This window comes from Rhinatrema bivittatum, chromosome 4 (assembly GCF_901001135.1).
Source record: "Rhinatrema bivittatum chromosome 4, aRhiBiv1.1, whole genome shotgun sequence".
Classification (NCBI taxonomy): domain Eukaryota; kingdom Metazoa; phylum Chordata; class Amphibia; order Gymnophiona; family Rhinatrematidae; genus Rhinatrema; species Rhinatrema bivittatum.
In genome coordinates this window covers 72124470-72143557 of record NC_042618.1, presented here as the reverse complement: position 1 = coordinate 72143557, position 19088 = coordinate 72124470, and the positions used below count along the sequence as shown (strand labels likewise).

General features: G+C 45.0%; 1 protein-coding gene across 1 annotated transcript in view; it reads right to left on the bottom strand.

The window, feature by feature from the left end:
* NID2 (nidogen 2) overlaps nucleotides 1–19088 on the bottom strand; it is a 117240-nt gene that overhangs the window by 20070 nt on the left and 78082 nt on the right. The window contains exons 15-18 of the mRNA XM_029598330.1: nucleotides 10735–10904; nucleotides 7525–7654; nucleotides 5744–5915; nucleotides 1302–1459 (exon numbers count right to left, since the gene is read on the bottom strand). Coding sequence (XP_029454190.1) covers nucleotides 1302–1459; nucleotides 5744–5915; nucleotides 7525–7654; nucleotides 10735–10904 — 630 coding nt within the window. The remainder of the gene's footprint in view (nucleotides 1–1301; nucleotides 1460–5743; nucleotides 5916–7524; nucleotides 7655–10734; nucleotides 10905–19088) is intronic.

Below are 19088 nucleotides of genomic sequence, written 5' to 3'. Positions count from 1 at the left end.
ATAAATTACGAGTTAAAGATCCCAAACAGATATTTGTTAGCTCCCTCCTCCTCTTCCTCCAGTGCTGGCCTAACCCTGTTGCTTCCTTTTCTGTGTGGGTCAGTCCCGGGCCCCCGTGCTGCTGCACCCTTCTGCCGTGGATGTCAATTGGTGGCAGCATGGCTGCCTTTCTGCCACTGCCGGCCTCCAGCTGCTGCAAATGGAGATCCACGTTCTGAACGGTTTTTCTCTATTGAGATGGTAAGTTTCAAACGGGCACGCAGGCGCACATATCCGTGTGCTGGTGGGCTTGGGGCCAGACACGCGCACATTAGAAAATAGCCTTGGCTTGTGGATGTGTGCTCCTAATTTTAAGCTTGCACATACACAGCCGCGTAACGTCAGGTTTGAGACTCAGAAGTGAGGGAGTTTTACACACCGTGCCCAGTTTTACCAGTTTGTCCACCAATTTGCCCAGTCTACAGCTAGGTCCTCCTAACCCCCCCTGGTTCCTTAAGCCTGCACTCCCCTCATGTATCCCAGACCCCTCAAACACTTCATAGCTGCCTGGAAATAGTTTTATTAAGACTCACACCTCCTCCACAGCAGAAATAAATTTGAGCTCAAATACACTTGGGATGCAAGCCCAGGTGCATAGACACTTGTGTGCGCATCTCTTGGCCCCACCCTGGATTGCCCACGCCCCGCCCAAATTCCGTCCTTTTTTCAATGATGCGAGATATTCATGCATCGGGACTTGTGCACGCAGGTTGGTGGCTTTTAAAATCGGGTGGACATGCTGGTGTCCTACATGCGCCCATCTCCCAATTTTGGCACACGCCCAGCTTTTAAAATTCACTTTTAAATCTTGAAAAATGCCAATGCCCAAATACCCCGAGTTGGGAAGAAGTTGGGTTTAACCCAAAATTCATAAGCCCTATTAGCTTTGCATTATTTGATGTAAAATAGCCTTTACTTTAGCTCATGCTTTTCCACTTACCTGATCAAAGCAAGTTGCAACAAGAATAATCACATCATCATTATAGCATCATAATGTCATTACAACTTTTCATCATTACATCATAAACACATTAAACATAGCAAATAAAACATACAATGTAAGACAATAAATATAGTTCCAAAAATAGAGAAAATAAACTATCATATATCCTAAAAAGAAACAAACATCAACATAACATTCAGTCAGCAGATACTGAAATCATGATGTGACCACAAGACAGAGATTATCCTCTAAGGAGAGTAATGGTGTTTCTCTAAGGATGCCCTGTCACCCGAATGTTTAGAGAATAAAGTTAGCATACCTGCATCTGCCCAGCAGATCTGTTTAGACAAAGGGTCAAAAGTTAAGCCGTTGGGTAGTCCAATTTCGTCATTCACCAAAATTCTTCTGTTTGATCCATCAATAAAGGAGGTTTCAATTTTAGGAGCTTCACGATTCCAATCTGTCCAGTACAGGTTGCTGCAGGGGGTTTGGGGGGAAGGGAGGGAAGTCATAAAAAGGAGCAAACTTTAAACAAAGCTGCAGCCAGAGTCTAAAGCAAAAGAAAAAAGTCACAGACCCTCCATTAATTCTTTCCTCATAGAATAGATCGTTATCTTGTTAGAAGTTATCTTAAAAGGAAATATCAGCCAGACTGCATTCATGCCTGGTGAATCGGAATTGCTAGACGGGCTGCATTCATCTGTGAAAAATTTAGCACTAATCTCACTAAAATAAAAAGGAAACCATCTCATTGTTCTTATTGAAATAACAGGATGTCCTAAACTGGTTGGAAAATTCTTCAAAAGAAGTATTTATGTAAAAATGCCATTAATAATCATTTTGCTACCAAATTAAGGAGGTGGATAAACCTCTTGCTGAACCATGAAATGAAAGAGGATAATGCTGGTTAGCAACTTGTACTGGTTATAACAGGGCCAATCACTAACTGCAAACCATTTAAGGCCCTATTCAATAGTGCAGAATAGTGCAAATAGTGCAGAATAGGGAAAAGCACTTTCTGAATAAGGTTCTTATTTTGATTCTAATATTCAGCACCTGCATGTTGCGCAGGTCGGACGCCCTTACCTGAGCTTCAGGGTTGTGTCCGGGGCCTGCCCACGGCACGGCCATTGCTGTCCATGCAGTCGGGGCAGTGCATGCATTCAGGGCCCTGCCGTCAGGCTCCCGTCAGGCTTTGGGATTGCATCCGGGGGCTTTGAGCTTGCGTCTGGGGTCTGGCCGCGGGGTGGACGTTGCTGGGCGCAAGTCAGAGCAGTGAGTGCGGTCAGCACTCTGCCGTTTTCGCTGGGGGTTTCTCAGCACCGCAGTCTTCCCGGCTTTCTAGGTGCGCGCTCTGTTTACTTTTAAATTAAAGGGCCAGCATCTCCTAGCCTCGTGGTTCTATTCAATGACATCACAGTGCAGGAACTATAAGGATGGTCCCTACACTCTGCTAGTGCCTTGGCAACGACATTTCCCTAACGCCTGGCTTTTCCTTACTCCTGGGGATCCTGAGGTTTCTATTGTTCCTGAGATTCCTGATTTTCTTGTGGTTCCTGATATTTTCCTGTGCTTCCTAAGTCTCCTGTGGTTGCCTGAGTTCCTGATTCATCCTGCTTCTCGAACTGAGACTTGTCTTGACCTTTGCTTGAACACTGATCATGAGTATCGCCGCCTGCCTTGACCTGTGCCTGGAAAATGACCGCAGAGACCCCACGTAAGTCCAGCCAGCCCTGGTACCCGAGGGCTCAACCTAAGGGGAACGTGAGTTGGTAGTGGTACCTTGCCTGCCGAAGGTAGGGATTAGTGGGGTTCCTCAGGAAAGCCAACAGCCCGCACACCCTTCCACGAACGAGAGGGAGAGTGCAACATGAACCGGGTCGTCCTGACCCCGGAAATCCCCTCCCACTTCTTGTAAGGGAGGGGCACAGTCAATGACCCATGAGGTTCTCTCGGCGACATAACCAGGCACTAGTGGCCACCTAGTTGGACAGCAAGGTCACTCCAACAACTAAGTTTAGGGATGCCAGCGAAACAGTCCAGTTGACTCCTGCTGTCTTCCTCCCTCCAACCCCCCAGCTCCCCTAAAGGAACCTGCAAGGAGTTGAACTGATTCACGGGAATTGAGGCTCCAGCTCGAGCAACGAACCTGCAAGGGACTTCGCCCTAGAAGCTTTGCCAAAAGGGGATCCCAAACGTAAGCCAAAACAGGAGGGGGGCCCGTAAATGTCTACCTCTTCTCCATGGGGAAAGAAACCCAAAAATACTGCTTTGGAATCCACCCCAAAAGCAGAGTGAATAGGAGCACATTCTCTGCAAAGACATCCCAATGCACCAGCGACTGCAGTGCAAAAACATGTGATGTCGTGCAAGAGAAAACACACAGCAGGGGGCACAGAGTAACAGTGTCACTCCAGCACCAAATCTGCATGCTGCAACTGCAATGCCTTGCACCCATGCAGCAGCACTCCGTTGCACCAATGGCAGCATGTACATGCTCAGTATTGTAGCACCCATGGGCATAGCTCCATGCCACAGCCTGGACCGGCCAGAAAACCACTGGTACTGGCAGCTGTGCACTGTGAAAGAGCAAACCATCGAACAAAATGTGATGGCGCATTTCCCTTTGGTGTCACATAGGACCTCATGGTGCCAGACACATGAGGGCACCCACCACCACCACCACAGGAATGGCATCAATGGCAATAATGCCATCCATAGTGTTCACAGTGTTGGTAGTGGCCGGTGGCGACCATGGCACTTGGAGTTGTAGCGTCTCCTGTCGGTGTCAACCCCGCCTGCATCCTCCACTGTCTCGAGAATGCCCTTGAAGTCCACAATGTCAAAAGCACCTCAAGCGCATTGATGCCATCACCCTATGTCACTTGGAGGTGCTCTTTGACGGGGTTGCCCCCATGGTGCCCACAGTGCTTGATGGTGTCAAAGGCACCCTCAATGTCCCACCACAGTCATGGTATGCATGGCAGCAGTGGCTCTCAGTTTCAACAGCACTTCTGGTGCCCATCTACAATAACAGCACCCATGGCGTTTGCCTCCACGGCACCCCTGGCACTAATAGTACTAGGCTATGTTGACGATGCCCACAGCACTCTACGTCACCCTTGCTCGGAGTACACAATGGCATCTGGTATCCATGGCACTCAACAGCATCGACTTTGCCCACGGTACTCCCAGCACTCAATGGCATCCATGGCACTCATGACTTCAACGGTGCCCAGTGGCATCCATGGTGCCACCTGCGCTTGATGGTGTTGAGGGTGCCTGATGGCCTCCATGGCACTCAACACTGATGAGGGTAGCCATGGGGCGTCTGAGGCATCCATGGTTCTTGATGGCATCCACAATGCTCCAGCCAGTGAGTATCGGTGTTCTGACACGGATATGTATGTGCAACAGATTCTGGGCATGGCATCTATAGTGCAGCAGCAAAGCGGATTGCCCAGGCTCATGCTCACCCTCTCTGCCAAGAAGACTGCACCTTCTGAGCAAGTTGACAAGCAGAAGGGGAGGTTATGTCATCCAGGGCACCAGAGATGTAGGTTACCTTCGGTTCATGGAGACTAGTTCCCAGGAGTGAGGGGAGCATAAGCTCTCCTCCCCACAGGAATGGTCCTGTCCTTGATTCCTTCATCATCTGAGCCTCTGTTAATGCTCAATGGTCAGATGAAACTTCAAGGAACTCCTGCCTGGAAGGAAACTCAGACAAGTTCCCAGGCTCAGAGGCCTACTCGGACCACATACGGACTGCATAATGCCAGTCTCACAAGGCACCTGACAAAGGCACAAAAGCAGACAAGTAGAGGAGAAGACAGCATTATTTATTACGGAGAAGAAAACAAGCTGTGCTGGGCCACACAGTGCACTAGGCCCGCCATGCAGCTGCCACAGAGGCTTGAAAAAGAGAAAAGGGAGAAACTCCCCCCCCCCCCCCAAATATCATAAGGTAGGAAGGAAAAAAAGGAAACAGAAGGCTCTGTTAGAAAAAACAGCTGCTGCAGCTCCAGAATTGTCACAGCAGTAGCTGTGAGGAGAGAGCAAGCTGACACTGCAACCACATGGCTCCATGGAAAAAGAAAGACTGAAGGGCTCTGCCTAGTGGGCAGAGAGATGACTACAGTTGCACATGCTCAGTAGAACATGTTGCAAGCTCTAGAATCTTTGAGATCAAAGTTCCATGATGGGCTCCATCAGATGATGTCACCCATATGTGAGGACTGATATTCTGCTTGTCCTGCTAAATAGTTATCCTGCTAAGTGGTGGTTGGGATGGGGGCACTCCAGAGAGGAGCTACGATTCTGGCTTGGCAAGATAAGTGGTGATATTCACCCTTATCCAGAAAAGATGGTGGAATAAGTTAGACCTGCTACTGAGCAAGTCTAACGTTAGCCAGATAAACATTTCTGGCTAAGTCTTCAATTTCTGGATTTAGTCGGTGGCATGGCCATGCTGTTAAATATCCCAGACAAGTTAGCTGGATATGTTTATCTGAATCACTTGTTCAGCTGGATAGTGGCTGAATATTGACCACCTAGTTACTACTCTATAAGATTTTGCTACATAGTTCTGCGAGATCTGTATTGCACAGTTCAGCAACTCCCCACTTCCCATATTTCTTTAGTCCTCAGCTTCTTCATAAACAACTGCCAGACTGATTTAAAGTTGATTAAGAGAGTGAAAGTTAACCCATCAACAAACCTGGAAGGTATGAGCTTAGTAGAAACAGGAAAAGTACAGTTTACCCTCGAGAAGCATCCACGGTGATGGCCCGGGGATTTACAAGGTCGGTATCAAAGAGAACCTTCCGTTCAGAACCATCAAGTTTGGCGCTTTCAATTTTGTCGAAACCACTGTCTGTCCAAAACATTGTCCTACGGAGGTAGTCAATAGCGAGTCCTTCTGTGCTCATCAACCCTACAAAAGGACAAGGAAGATCAAGGTTTGCAAAGAAAGTGCAGATGAAGAGGTCCATAAGGCACTCATAGGTCCCCAGTTTCCTGCAGAAGCTGATAGATAGATATTGTGGAAAGAGATGGAAAATTTTGTGGCAATTGTGTGGCATGTTTGTATACATTTTCAAAGTATCTACAACAAGACAAAGTGCATGAAAAACAATTTCAATCCCCTTATGCACACCTCACAGCTCCTCTTTTCCCATCACTCTCTCCCTGTACTCCCTCCAATCTCACCTCCTACAGTTACTCTGATTCTCTCATTCTTGTCCCTCCTTCCCGATTTCCTTCTCCTCCCTCCAGTCCCTTCACTTATGCTCCCATTCAGGCTTGGCTGTAGGAGACGGTGGTAGCGCGTTGTCTCACACTACATCCTCCTCTTCCTGTGCTGCTTGGGGTCACTGTCATGCTTCAGGTCAACAGCAGGGGAGGAAGACGTGTTCCAAGGTGCCACACTGCCCACTGCACTCTCCAACAAGCTGGGATTGGTGCAGAGAGGAGAGAGATAGGAGGGCCGCTGTCATTGACACTTCCACTGCTATCAATACTCCAACTCCAAGTCTCCTGCAGGTAATAGAGACTTCTGTGGGAAGGGATGGATTTTGTGGTCATGGGCTCACAGGAGACCAGGGACCCTGACTATAGTGCTCGGAGTAGATATAATGCTGAAGTAATGCTCTCTGCACTGTGAGGTAAAAACACAAAGCTGAACCACCCATTTCTACCCAGCAGCCATTGCGTGAGTAAAGAAAGGATTCTCACCAAGGCAGAGGAAGGCACAGACTTGACTAGGAGACAGAGACCCCTAGCAATTCATTTTCACAGAAATGACACAACAGTGCAGGGCCTCTCAGGTTAACCCTTAGCCATTTGATTTAGAAAGCCTGAAAGAGAAAGGCTTTGGGCGGGCAATTTTCCACAGGCTGTTGGCTACTAGCTTCATGCAAGGACACTGCCCACGTTGTTTCCCCTCTGAAAATCAGCCACGGACACATGTGCATACGAATGGCACCCATTCCTACTGCCCATTTATTCTGCCGACAGTCGACAGGCACCCGCATTTGAAAATCAACTATGTGTGTGTGCCATTTTCCTCTTCCCTTCCCCCCAACCTAAGCAAGCCTCCGAGAAAGCCGTCTTTTCGTAACCCCGCTGAAAGTGTGTGTGCTGAGAAAATCCTCCTTTACTTTCAAATGATCCTCCCCTCATCATTTATGAACACAACAAAACAGCGAGCAACTTGCTTCTCAGGAGTTGCTCATGCTATACGTTTTAGCAGCAGAGGAATATTTCGCCCATCAGGGTCACAAAGTAGAATCCGGACACCGTCCCACCCAGGCACACATCCAGACAGAGCCGGAGTGGAGGTGTCTTCAAATTCACATCAGATATGAAGAGAGGAGGGCCCTGGGCTTTTAGTTCACTTCTGACTCACGATCATGTCAGTACTCCAGGGAAGACCCTTGAGACTATCTATAATTTTCTGACATTGGGACCACTGACACTTGAACTAATCCAGCAAACCCATTTCCAGTCAGAAGTTTGAAAGTTAACTGGGAAGTAGAGTTTACCTGAGCTAATGACCGTTTCTGGCTCAGCGCCTGGCTCCAGACTTGCTCGATTGATTGTGCGACCAGCAACATCTGTCCAGTAAACCATTTTTTCTTGACAGTCATAATCGATTCCCACAACTATTGAACCCTGAAAAGAATAATAAAAGTTTCAAGGAAGGCAGAAATATCCTCCTGTTCCACATGGAACCACCTAGTTCCCAGTTCTGTATTCCACCATCAGTGTGGGCCAAGGACCTACTACTAGCTAATGTGCACCACCAGCTGGAATGGAGCACATTATAAGAATCATATTGCAGTCCTGCGCGAAACTCATCGGGCTGCCTTTCTTAGGGTATCCATCTTTAACAAAGCCTGCCACCTCGCACCAAACTTCACTTGATCTGTTTCACTGCATTGATGAATGGGCCCCCAAGACCTCACAAACCACTGCAAAGTGCAAAAGCCATTTTTATTCTTATGAAATGAAAGGCATAGAATAAATCAAACAAAATCCAAAATATGGAGTAAACCAACAGCCATAAAATCGATATACAATCCAAGCCGTGTGTTGTAAGGAGAATACAAGGTCCCACAAAGTTCAGGGATCATAATTTTAGTTGTTCGCATGCAATAAGTTTATTCAGGCAGTCACATCAATATTGTTCACCAGAAAGGGTGACCCCCGACCCGGGCCGTGTTTCGCCAGGGAGACTGTGTCGAGGCGGGGACGGGGAAGGTACAAACACCTTACATCAATTTACTGGTGATATCGCATTTAAAGTGAAGCCAATACTGAACTTTGTGGGACATTATACTCTCCTTATAACACATGGCTTGGACTGTATGTAGAATACATCATGTCACAGAAGAAATCAGATACTAATATTCAAACAGGGTACACATGTTCTTAGTGAACTATGCTCCAAGGACAATAAGCAACATGTTGCCTATGGAATATTTAGAAACTGGGAGCCAGCCTACTGTAATTCAGAGTTTCTCCATATGATGGATTACCAGTTAAACCGAAATGCGGCATGGGTTGTCTCAGCTACACAATCCATGTGGGAGCGAGACATCGGAGCATGGGTGTCTCCTGGGGGTGCATTCTTTAAAAAGACAGATGCCAAATGCGGGAAGGCAGGCCTCCATATCCAGATGGCCTTCAAGGAAGCTCAAGCCATCAGACAAAAGGCCTGCCCAAAATTTGGCATCAGACTTGCAGTCAGTCGAAAGCTTTCTTGTGGGAAGAAATGAAGTGTGTTTTCCCAACAATGCCCCACTTTACACCAATTAGTTCCTGTAACTAATAATTATTTTCAGATGGACTATGTAAAGAATTTTTTCTTTACAAAATGCAGAAGGAAAGTTTGCTGTAATAAATCAGAATCAGTTTTCTACAGTTCAGAAAAAGTTGCCTGCTTTTCCCCCAATAGCAACTTGCCTGCTTGATGGCTTTGGTTTTCCTTTGTTTGCCCTTAATGCTAGCTCATCTGTTTTTATGTTTCCTAATTTTTTTGTAATTTGTTAGCACTTTTTAACACGTATAAACAGAGCTTGGAATTGGTTCCCTCCACCTGTCTGTCCATCCATCAGGAGACATGATAACCCCCCCCCCCCCCCAACATTTGCCTATTGGATCCAGATGTGTAGGGGAAGGGGCAGAGCAGGTTATGCTAATGAAAGTGACCCATATTGGATGAGGTTCAGGTAATTTTCAAAAGGGTAATGCTGAAAAGCATTAGAATAAACTAGGCCCATGGACAGTTTTCACATCCTTCCTTGTTTGAATAAGAGATGTTTACTTGTTCTTAAAGCCAAGTCCTCCACGTCTTCAGCTATTTGTGCTCTGCATAAGGCAGTGTGATGACTGGAGGCATTCTGATGATGGCAGTGCCCCCAGTGTACTTAGCTGGGTTTAAGAAAGGTGTGGATTAGTTCTTGGAGGAGAAGTCCATTAACTATTATTAATCAAGCTGACTTAGGGAATGGCCACTGCTTATTACTGGCATCAGTAGCATGGGATAGACTTAGTTTTTGTGTACTTGCCAGGTACTTGTAGCCTGGATTGGCCACGGTTGGAAACAGGATGCTGGGCTTGATGGCCTCTCGGTCTGAACCGGTATGGCAACTTCTTATGTTCTTAGCTTCTCCCTCCATTTTCCATCTAACGTTTCTCAAACCTGTCCTGGGACCCCCATAAGCAGATGGGTTGTCAGGATATCCATAATGAATATGTAAGAGATAAATCTGCATGCATTGGAAACTCAGAGGCCGTTGTTCAAAAAAATGTGAATTTAGGCACCTAAGCTGGGTTCATAAATTAAGGACCATTTTCAAATGAACTTAGGGGTCTAAGTTTCTGCTAAAGATTCACATAAATTTAGATTCCTAAAATTTAGGGATGCTATTCATTTGCCCTGATTTAGGATCCTAAATCAGATGCCTAGTTCTTATGCTAAACTCTAAACTTTGTTTCCCTACCCAAACTCCACCCTATAGCATCCAATTCTTAGGATCCTAATTTTAGGTGCCTATTAAAAACGAAGAGCCTAAATTTAGGAAATCAACCTTAGTAAATTTTCAAAAGCGCCAATTTAGACTCCTAATTTCTAAAGTTAGGTTTCAATATCCTTTGAAAATTGACTTCTTAGTACATGAAAAATTTATCCCATGCAATATCTTTGTAGATATCCTGAAAATCTGACTGGCTGTGGGGTCACGACAGGTTTGGGAAGCCATGGTCTAAGTAGAAGGAGCTTTCAGAAGCTTTACACATTAATGTCTTCACAGGAACAAAAAACAAACCCTCCTCTTCATTTTGCGTTCTATTAACTGACAACTGAATTGTTTCGAACTTCTTTTGGTACTTTAAATCTGCATTTAGACATAGCCACCTTGAAAAAGCTTGGGATGGTCATTTTAAAAATGCTGCTTGCAAGGCCCTGAAATCCAAGGCGAAGAAGGCCCCATGATTCCTCACAGGTCCAGGGAGACAGCAGAGCGCAGCAGAATTAAAGCACCGTGCCTATGTAACTGACTCAAAAGGTAAAAAAAATAAAAAAGCCTAAGTGAAGATGTCAAAGTAGAAAATGTTAGACGAGAACTCAGAAAACAGATGGATCCAGGAAGCGTCGGATCATCCCTTCACTGGAATAGCAACCTTCCCCCTCTTCTGTCCCGCTTGTATAGTGCAATAGCAAAAAAAAAAACAACAGACAAATACTTTACATGAAGTGATAGCAAGGTCTTGGCTGTCTCCTTGTGAAGTTTAGTGCCATTCAGAGGTAAATAGCCAATCTGCTGTCCCTGAGCATAAAGGAGGAAGGTGCCCACAGCTGGAAGAGTCACATCTGGACGTGGCGAAGGCTTCATGGGAGGGGGTGCCACCGTGGGTATACCTGCGATATTTGAGAGAAAAGACAACTGAATGCCAAAGGCAAGAATCCAAGAGAAACTTGAGCCCTTTGCCAACGAGATTCTCAAGAACAACTTGATTAAGACCAGATGTTCTTACTGTAGTAAAGAAGACATTTATTACACTCCTGTACATTACAGAGACATGAGGACTGTAACCCCCACCAGGTCAATGCTCTGCTTAAACTAAACCACAGGCGGAGTGGTGTTTTTTTCCTCTGCAAACCAAATTTGTGTTTTAAGGGCCTGATTTTCAAAAGCATTTCTGCACGTTAAATGCGGTTTTGCGCTTTGAAAATTACCCCAGCAAAGTAGTTGGGTAGTAACATAGTAGTGATGGCAGAAAAGGACCAAATGGGCCATCCAGTCAGCCCAGCAAGCTTAAGGTAGTAACTGTGCAGTTATCCCCAAACCTTATGATACCCATAAACATTTTAGCTAGTAACATTTCTCACTGGGTGATGAGCCTTCTTGAAAATTCAGACAGTGTTACTTGATGTGTTTTGCTTATGGACTTGGCCATAAACGCAGTCCTGTGCTTTTTCCTTACTAAGATTTAGAAAACCCCTAAAGGCTCATTTGTTTTTCCAGGCATATGCTGATACACAACTGTAGAAGAAACTCTGTCAAATTAAACAAATAAGTCTAGAGTACCTCGATAAGCTGGGTTTCAGGTTCAGGATCTAAGCTAAATTGCTGAGTAAATGTAAATTTAATGAATGTTATTATGGTGCTTATATTATTTTAATGCTTTTATTTTTGCTGGTTCTGTCTTTTTAAAGAGTTTATTATGAATGTATTTATGTTAAGCAGCATAACATTTTGGATATGCGGGATATAAATATTTGAAATAAATAAATAAAGGTCTGAGTATCAGTACCCCAGTCCGTAGAAGTCGGCACCCTCTTGCTTGTTGTCTGAATCCAATTTCCCTTTTCCCCCTGCCACTGAAGTGGGGAGCAGTGTTTCAGTTGCATTTAAAGCATCAAGGCTTATTGGTTAAGGGTAGTAATCTCCATGCTATCCTCTAAGGCAGAGCTTTCCAAACTTTTCATGTTGGTGACACACTTTTTAGACAAACATAATTTCACGACACGGTAATTCAGTCTACTAGTAAACCAGAGGTTAAAGGTTAAACGAACGAAACATATTTCGACAATTTATGTATGTTTCCTTAAATATATACATAAATAAAATGTTTCACGACACAACCTATCTCATGAAAACCTTAAATTTATATTAAAAATATATATTCCAAGATTCATGTTATTGTTATAATTTATGAGAAACAATAATAAAACAAATTGTCTGTCCCCCACACACTCATCTCTCTCCTCCCCCCAGCACATGTCTGGCCCCCACACACTCATATCTCTCCCCCTCAAGCACATGTCTGTCCCCCCAGCACGTTTGCCCCCCACTCACTCATCTCTCTCCCCCCCAGCACATGTCTGGCCCCCACACTCATGTACCTCGTCTTTTTGATTGTTGCCAGTTAAGTGCTTCACTCCCTTCCATGATCACCAGACACTGCTGCTTGCAGTCAGCACTCCTCATGGCCAGGCCTCATCGGCAGCAGCAGCCAATGCAAGGATGGCTGGGCTCGTTCCACCCACCAAGCCCCCCAAAAAAACGCGATTGACAGCAAAAATCACCCAATAATAAGCAACCCATAAACTGAAAAAAAAAAGTGAATCTCTAGAAAAAAAAAAGCCCAAACTCGCATCAGAGTTGACCGGGCTTGCGCGACACATCTGCACACTGCAGGCGACACACTAACGTGTCCAGACACACAGTTTGGAAAGCTCTGCTCTAAGGGTAGTAACCCCCACGCCAGCAAGTTACCCCCATGCACGCTTTTTCGTTTCCTTTAGGAGTTGGCCATAGAAGCAGTCCTGTGCTTTTTCCCTTATGTCTGTGTATCAGTATCCCAGACCATAGACGTCAGGGCCCTCAGTTGTTGCCTGAATCCAATTCCTCTTTTCCCCCTGCAGTCCGAGCAGGAAGCATCTGTTAAGGATAGTAACTGATGCATTAGCAAGTTACCTTCCTGCACGCTAGCCTTCATTTCCGTTCTCTAGCCATCTAAGCGGGTAGCAATGTTGCAGTTGCAATAAAGGGTAAGGGTTGTAACTGTCACACCAGCAAATTATCCCCTGAATGCTTTTCTTATGTCTGTCCTTTAGCTTTTAGAGATCCAGTGTTTATCCCAAGCTCCTTTGAATTCTTTGACAATTTTCGTCTTCATCACCTCCTCTGGAAGGGCATTCCAGGCCTCCACTACCCTTTCTGTGAAGAAATATTTCCTGACATTGGTTCTGAATCTTCCTCCCCGGAGTTTCATTTCGTGACCCTTAGTTCTATTTTTTTCTTTCCAACGGAAAAGGTTCGAAGATCGTGCATCATTAAAACCTTTCAGGTATCTGAAGGTCTGTTCATAATTCCCCTGCACTTCCTCTCTTCCAGGGTATATATATTCAGATCCTTCCTTCAGCCTCTCCTCAGATTTTCTGATACAGACCCCACACCATTTTGGTCGCTCTTCTCTGGACCGCCTCCATCCTGTCTCTATCCTTTTTGAGATAAGGGCTCCAGAACTGAACATAATACTCCAGGTGAGGCCTCACCAAGGACCTGTACAAGGTCATTATCACCTCCTTTGTCTTACTGGTTATTCCTCTTTCTATGCAGTCCAGCATTCTTCTGGCTTTAGCTATCGCCTTGTCACATTGTTTCATCATCTTCAGATCACCAGGCACTATTACCCCAAGGTCCCTCTCTTGGTCCATGCACATCAGTCTTTAATCCCCCATTATATACAGTTCTTCTAGATCACCGCACCCCAGAGGCATGACTGCACTTCTTGGCATTGAATCCCAGCTGCCAAATCTTCAACCATTCTTCAAGCTTTCTTAAATCACTCTTCATTGGTGTGTTGCAGATCTTAGTATCATCCGCAAACAGACAAACTTACCTTCTTTCTCTTCCACAATGTCACGCACAAAGATATTGAACAGAACACATTCCAATACCAATCTCTGTGCACTCCATTTACCACCGATCTCTCTTCAGAGTAGGTTCCACTTAGCATTTCACGCTGTCTCCTATCAGTCAACCAGTTTGTAATCCAGGCCACCACCTTGGCACTCACTCCCAATCTTCTTATTTTATTCACAAGCCTCCTATACCGGACCATATCAAAAGCTTTGCTGAAATCCAAGAAGATCACACCAAGCGCTCTTCCTCAATCCAATTCTCTATTCACCCAATCAAAAAAATCAGATTTATCCGACATGACCTTTCCCTGGTGAATCCATGTTGCCTCGGATCCAGCAATCCACCGGATTGTAGATAGTTCACTATTCTTTCTTTCAGTAACCTCTCCATTAATTTTCCCACCACCTAGGTGAGGTTAACTGAGGTTGATTTTAAAAGCATTGCTCACGCAAAAATGCCCATATACGCATGCATGTGGGCCTTGCGCAAGCAATGCAGATTTTAAAAGCTGTAATTCAAGCACAAATGTATCCGTGTACGTGCCAAAAATAAGGGGATGAAAAAGGTGAGGGACATGGGCATTCCAGGGTGGGGCCAACACTTTCGCGCTTAACTCCTTATTTTAAAACAGGATGCCGCAGCACGCATCGGCTTGTTAACTGCGTAACTTTACTGCTGCTCCTGATGAGGGCTTACAGAACAGGGTGAGGGGTCCGGGTCAGCTGGTGGGCGTGCAGGATGAACAACCAGAGGGCTCTGGAAGACCTTGATTTTGACTCGGCAAACTGGTGGACTAACTGAAAAAACTGAGAATGTCCCCTACGTGAGCATTTTTTAAAATCTGCTTACATATGTGCGTTAAAGCTGGCAAAGTCCTATGGAAGATATGTACCGTAGGTTTCCTCGCGTGACCTCTAAAAATTAGGAGCATACTTACGTGCGGTAGGTGTATTTTAAATCACAAGCGCACATGATTTAAAATTGCAGCGTATCTCCGTTCATGTGCTGAACTGAACACATGCTCCGTTCATGTGCTGAACACACGCTCTTTTTAAAATTGGCCTGGATACCTTTAGCAGACAGCATCTTTATTACCCAAATACTTTGTTGGTTACCATTTAACTAGTGATATTATAAGAAGCTGTCATTAATTTTACATTGTTTTTTTCAAGAACTAGCCACTTTTTTGCTTTGTTTTCCCATTAAAATGTTTGCCAGGTTTCAAACTGTTTATGTGAAAGATTTTTCAGCAAATGCAAAAACTAATGATTTCTCAAAAAAATCAGCAAAATAAAAAATGCACTTTTGACAATTTTATCTTGTACACATTTAACTGATGTTAGCCTTCTGTTGCTCAGTTAGGACTCCATTATCACCTCTGCTATCCTCTACTGGGATCACATACATTTACTAACAATTGCATGCTATTAGCTTAATTCATGATTCATTGGTCAATACATGCCCTCACTTCTAATTAAGATATTACTGGATGGTTGTGAGTTTCTGGACTGTGATCCCAGTTTTCATGTAAACTATTTGGGAAAATCCCAAAAAATGTAACAAACTCCAAGATCTTATTGAGAACGTTGTTAAAACAACTTGGGAGAATCCCAATTAATTTATGAGATCCAGGATTTCAATCCAGAAAATGCCATTCATCTGATAATGAGCAAAGTTTCCAACTACAATTTTTAGGCTTATATCTCTAAAATGTGACATGTGCATTGTTTATCTACAGGTTCTATCAAGTTCTTTACTAACACCACATGTTAATGTGTAAATGCATATTAGCATGTTATTGCATTTTAGTAAATATTAGAGATGTGCCTCGGCTAAACCTTTTGATTCAGCCTTCGTTATCAGCCCGCTGAGGGAAATTTCGGTTTCCAGTGGTTCGGGCCTTTCTTTTTTCGGCTGCCCCAAGTGCGCGCACTAACCCCGAAAATGAATTTTCCTAAAATTTGGGGAAAATTTGCTTCGTTTTTTGGGGTTGCCGAAACAGGATGAATGCACATCTCTAGTAAATATATATCTTGGGCCCCAATGTAATAAGATGTGAGTGAAAAATGTTCAATGAATTTCAGCATACATTTTCTGCTAAAAAAAAAAAAAAAAAAAAGAGTTAACTCCCAATGCAGTAAACTAATAGTATGATAATGCATCCAGAGTTTTAAAAAGTCTATTAACACGAAAATACACACTCAAGGACATGCTTAGTATGCATAATACATGATTTATGTATACAAAGAAAGTTTGCTTGCCTGTAAACAGGGTTCTTCGTATGCAGCAAAATGAATTAGCCATAACTCGTAAATGATGTCATTTGACAGCACCAACACAGACCCAGCTCTCAGAACTTAGTACACATTTTACTAAGCATGTGCGGGAGTTCCCGCACACATAAGCTGTCTTGTGAGCTTCTCATTCTCTTCCACAGCTTAAGCTTTAGCAAGATATTTGACTCTCCAGAGAGGTGGGCAATCATTACATATGGCCAAGTCATCCTTCTGTCTACAGAAAACTCCATTTTTGTTGACAAGCAGGCATGAATTAGCCATAACATGTGGGGAGTCCCAAGCTGAGGGTTATATAGCAGAGCAAATACTAAGAGACAACTTGGTCCTACCAAGTGGAGCCAGACTGTGTAAAACTGCTTGTCCAAAGTTACTGTCTCCTCAGGACATACTGACAGACAGTAATGAAACATGAAGATGTGAAGATATAACCAAGTAGCAGCTTTGCAAATGTCTTTAATAGAAGAGGTCCTGAGATAAGCCACTGAATTCATGGCTCTCACTTGAGGAGCCTTGACAGAAGAGCAAGGTTTCACTGGATTCAGCACAAGAAAATGAAATGGGAATCTCCCCCATCGCATTCCCACAGGCAGGGGAAACTCTGCCTCCCCCATGGCGCTGGTTCCCGGATCGGTCTCAGGTCAAAAGTTGAGCATGGCATAGAAGCCTGTGGTACCAGGTGAGGTGCCAAGAAGAGCATCTAAATGACCTGAAGGACTCTCTTTGAGGTATCCCCTCAGAGCTCAATGAAAGAATGGTACTGTAGGCACAGAGTTCAGCAGAAGTGGGCCCCTCCTCAATGCCGATGTGGAAGATAACTTCACTGGCACAGATCCCATAATCCTTCAAGGCGCGGAAGATCCCCATCGCATTCAGCTATTTTTACATGGACCCAGGGTCAACTATGTCATCGGTATGGAGCTTCTTCTATGGTTCACTCATCACACTCGCTGCAGTATACCAAGGCGCTGTTCAAAGGCAGAGCGCTTTGGCGCATAGGCCCACTGCTGGTGCTATGGTGTGGAAGGAGGTGCTGCCGGCATCATCCATGGACTATGGTGCCGTTCAACAGGAGTTGTCAACACAATTGGCACAGAGCACCTCAGAGCCAGCTGTTGCCACAGCAGATGCAACTGCTACAGCACCAAGTTCCTTCTCAACTTTGCAGGGAGCCCTTAATGAGGATGAGCTGATGCAGGTTTCTGAAAAGGATGTCTCCCCTCCAACTACGGCATAGAAGATACCCCAGCCAGTGGGAGCCCAGCTAACTAAACTAGTGAAGAATTTCTTTGCCTCCTTAAGCCCTGATGACTGAAGAGGGAGATAAGAAACTCTCTTGTCAAAGATGAAAGAAATTTTCTCACATGGTGGGGCTGTTTAAAGTCCAGTACTGGTGATACCTCTCCTCAAGAGCTTCTAGCATTGGGAAGCCTGGCAGGGGTGTACCTGGGAGAGGACAGGCATCCTGGAGCAAGTGTTCCTCTGCACTACAGGAGAGTAGGATGCAGGAACGGGACCACAGGCCTGGACCAGGAAACCCAAGAACAAGGCCAGACACTAGGAAATCTCACAGCACACTCTATGTGGACTGTTGTACCAGCTAAGGTATGTGAAGCTAGAGCTCCTTATATACAGCCCTCTACTTGAGACACACCTAAAGCTGGACCAATAGGAAGTATTCCGAGGCAGGTTGAAGTAACTTTTCCTCACTTAACATCTTCTGCAGGGTGCTGCGTGATTCAGAGCCCCTGTAGCTCCACTGCAGAATCCGCTGGCCCTGAACTCGCAGGGCCTATGGGTTCAATCTCTGCTGCTCCTGGCAGCCCTTCTCTTCCAGGAGAGTCCCTTAATAAAACTGAAAGGGGAAGAAGTGGGATCACTTTCCTCTTATTTCCTCCTAGGACAGCAGAGATCTCATAGGGGTTAGGAGAGGAGGAAGATTGCATAGGAATTCTTTCAGTTCCTCTGCTGGACTTGCCTCAGCATCTCTCACTTCCGGAGGATCTCTGCTGTGTCTTATTTTTGGATAAGCGGGCAAAGACACTGTTATCAGTATCAAGACCTGAGAAAAGATGTTTTTAGGCTTCTTTAGTTCCTTCAAACTTCAGTGCACTGCGTGGCTATCCTGGGTCACAAAATCCTCAAGGGCCTGTAGATAAGGATGTGACAGATCCTAACACTGTGCCTTCCAGTGGTCCAGAAACTGGATCTAAAATACAGGATCCAGACCTCCCCAGATTTTGGTATGATCCCACTACCATACCACTCCACAGTAGTGAAACATGTTAAGCATACTCATAATCCCCTCCAACTCGCTTCCTGAGGACCCAAACATGTTGAACGCGTTTGGGAAAAAGGTCTTCCAGGCTGCCAAGGCAGAGGCAGAAAAATAGAAGCAACGAGGCAGTGAAAGTAGCACTAATGCCAAAAACCCAAAAATGTTAAGAGAGAGACTGGGATACATGTACTAAATCTGCTGAAGAAAGACTGAGGGGCTTATGAGGCAGTGTGCATGTGCGGGAACCCATGGGCATGCTCAGTAAAGTTTTCACCGAGCTCTGGGCGCAGGCTCTGTGTCAGCACCCTCAGATAATATCACCCAGGCGCTATGGCTAATTCATGCTTGCATGTTGTCAGAGAAACTGTGTTTCCTGCACAAAAAACACGAGCTAGGTGCACATATGTTTTATGTGTAGAAAACATGCTTTGTGCATAAATCATATTTTATGCGCTTAAATCCCAAGTACAGGACTCCTGCACCTCAAACTCCAGGTTCAGCCCCCATAGATTAACACCACACTCAGAAACTTTATTCCACCTCTGTCACAGAGTTACATTTCCAGTGTTAAGGAAACATGACTGAATCCTACACATGCC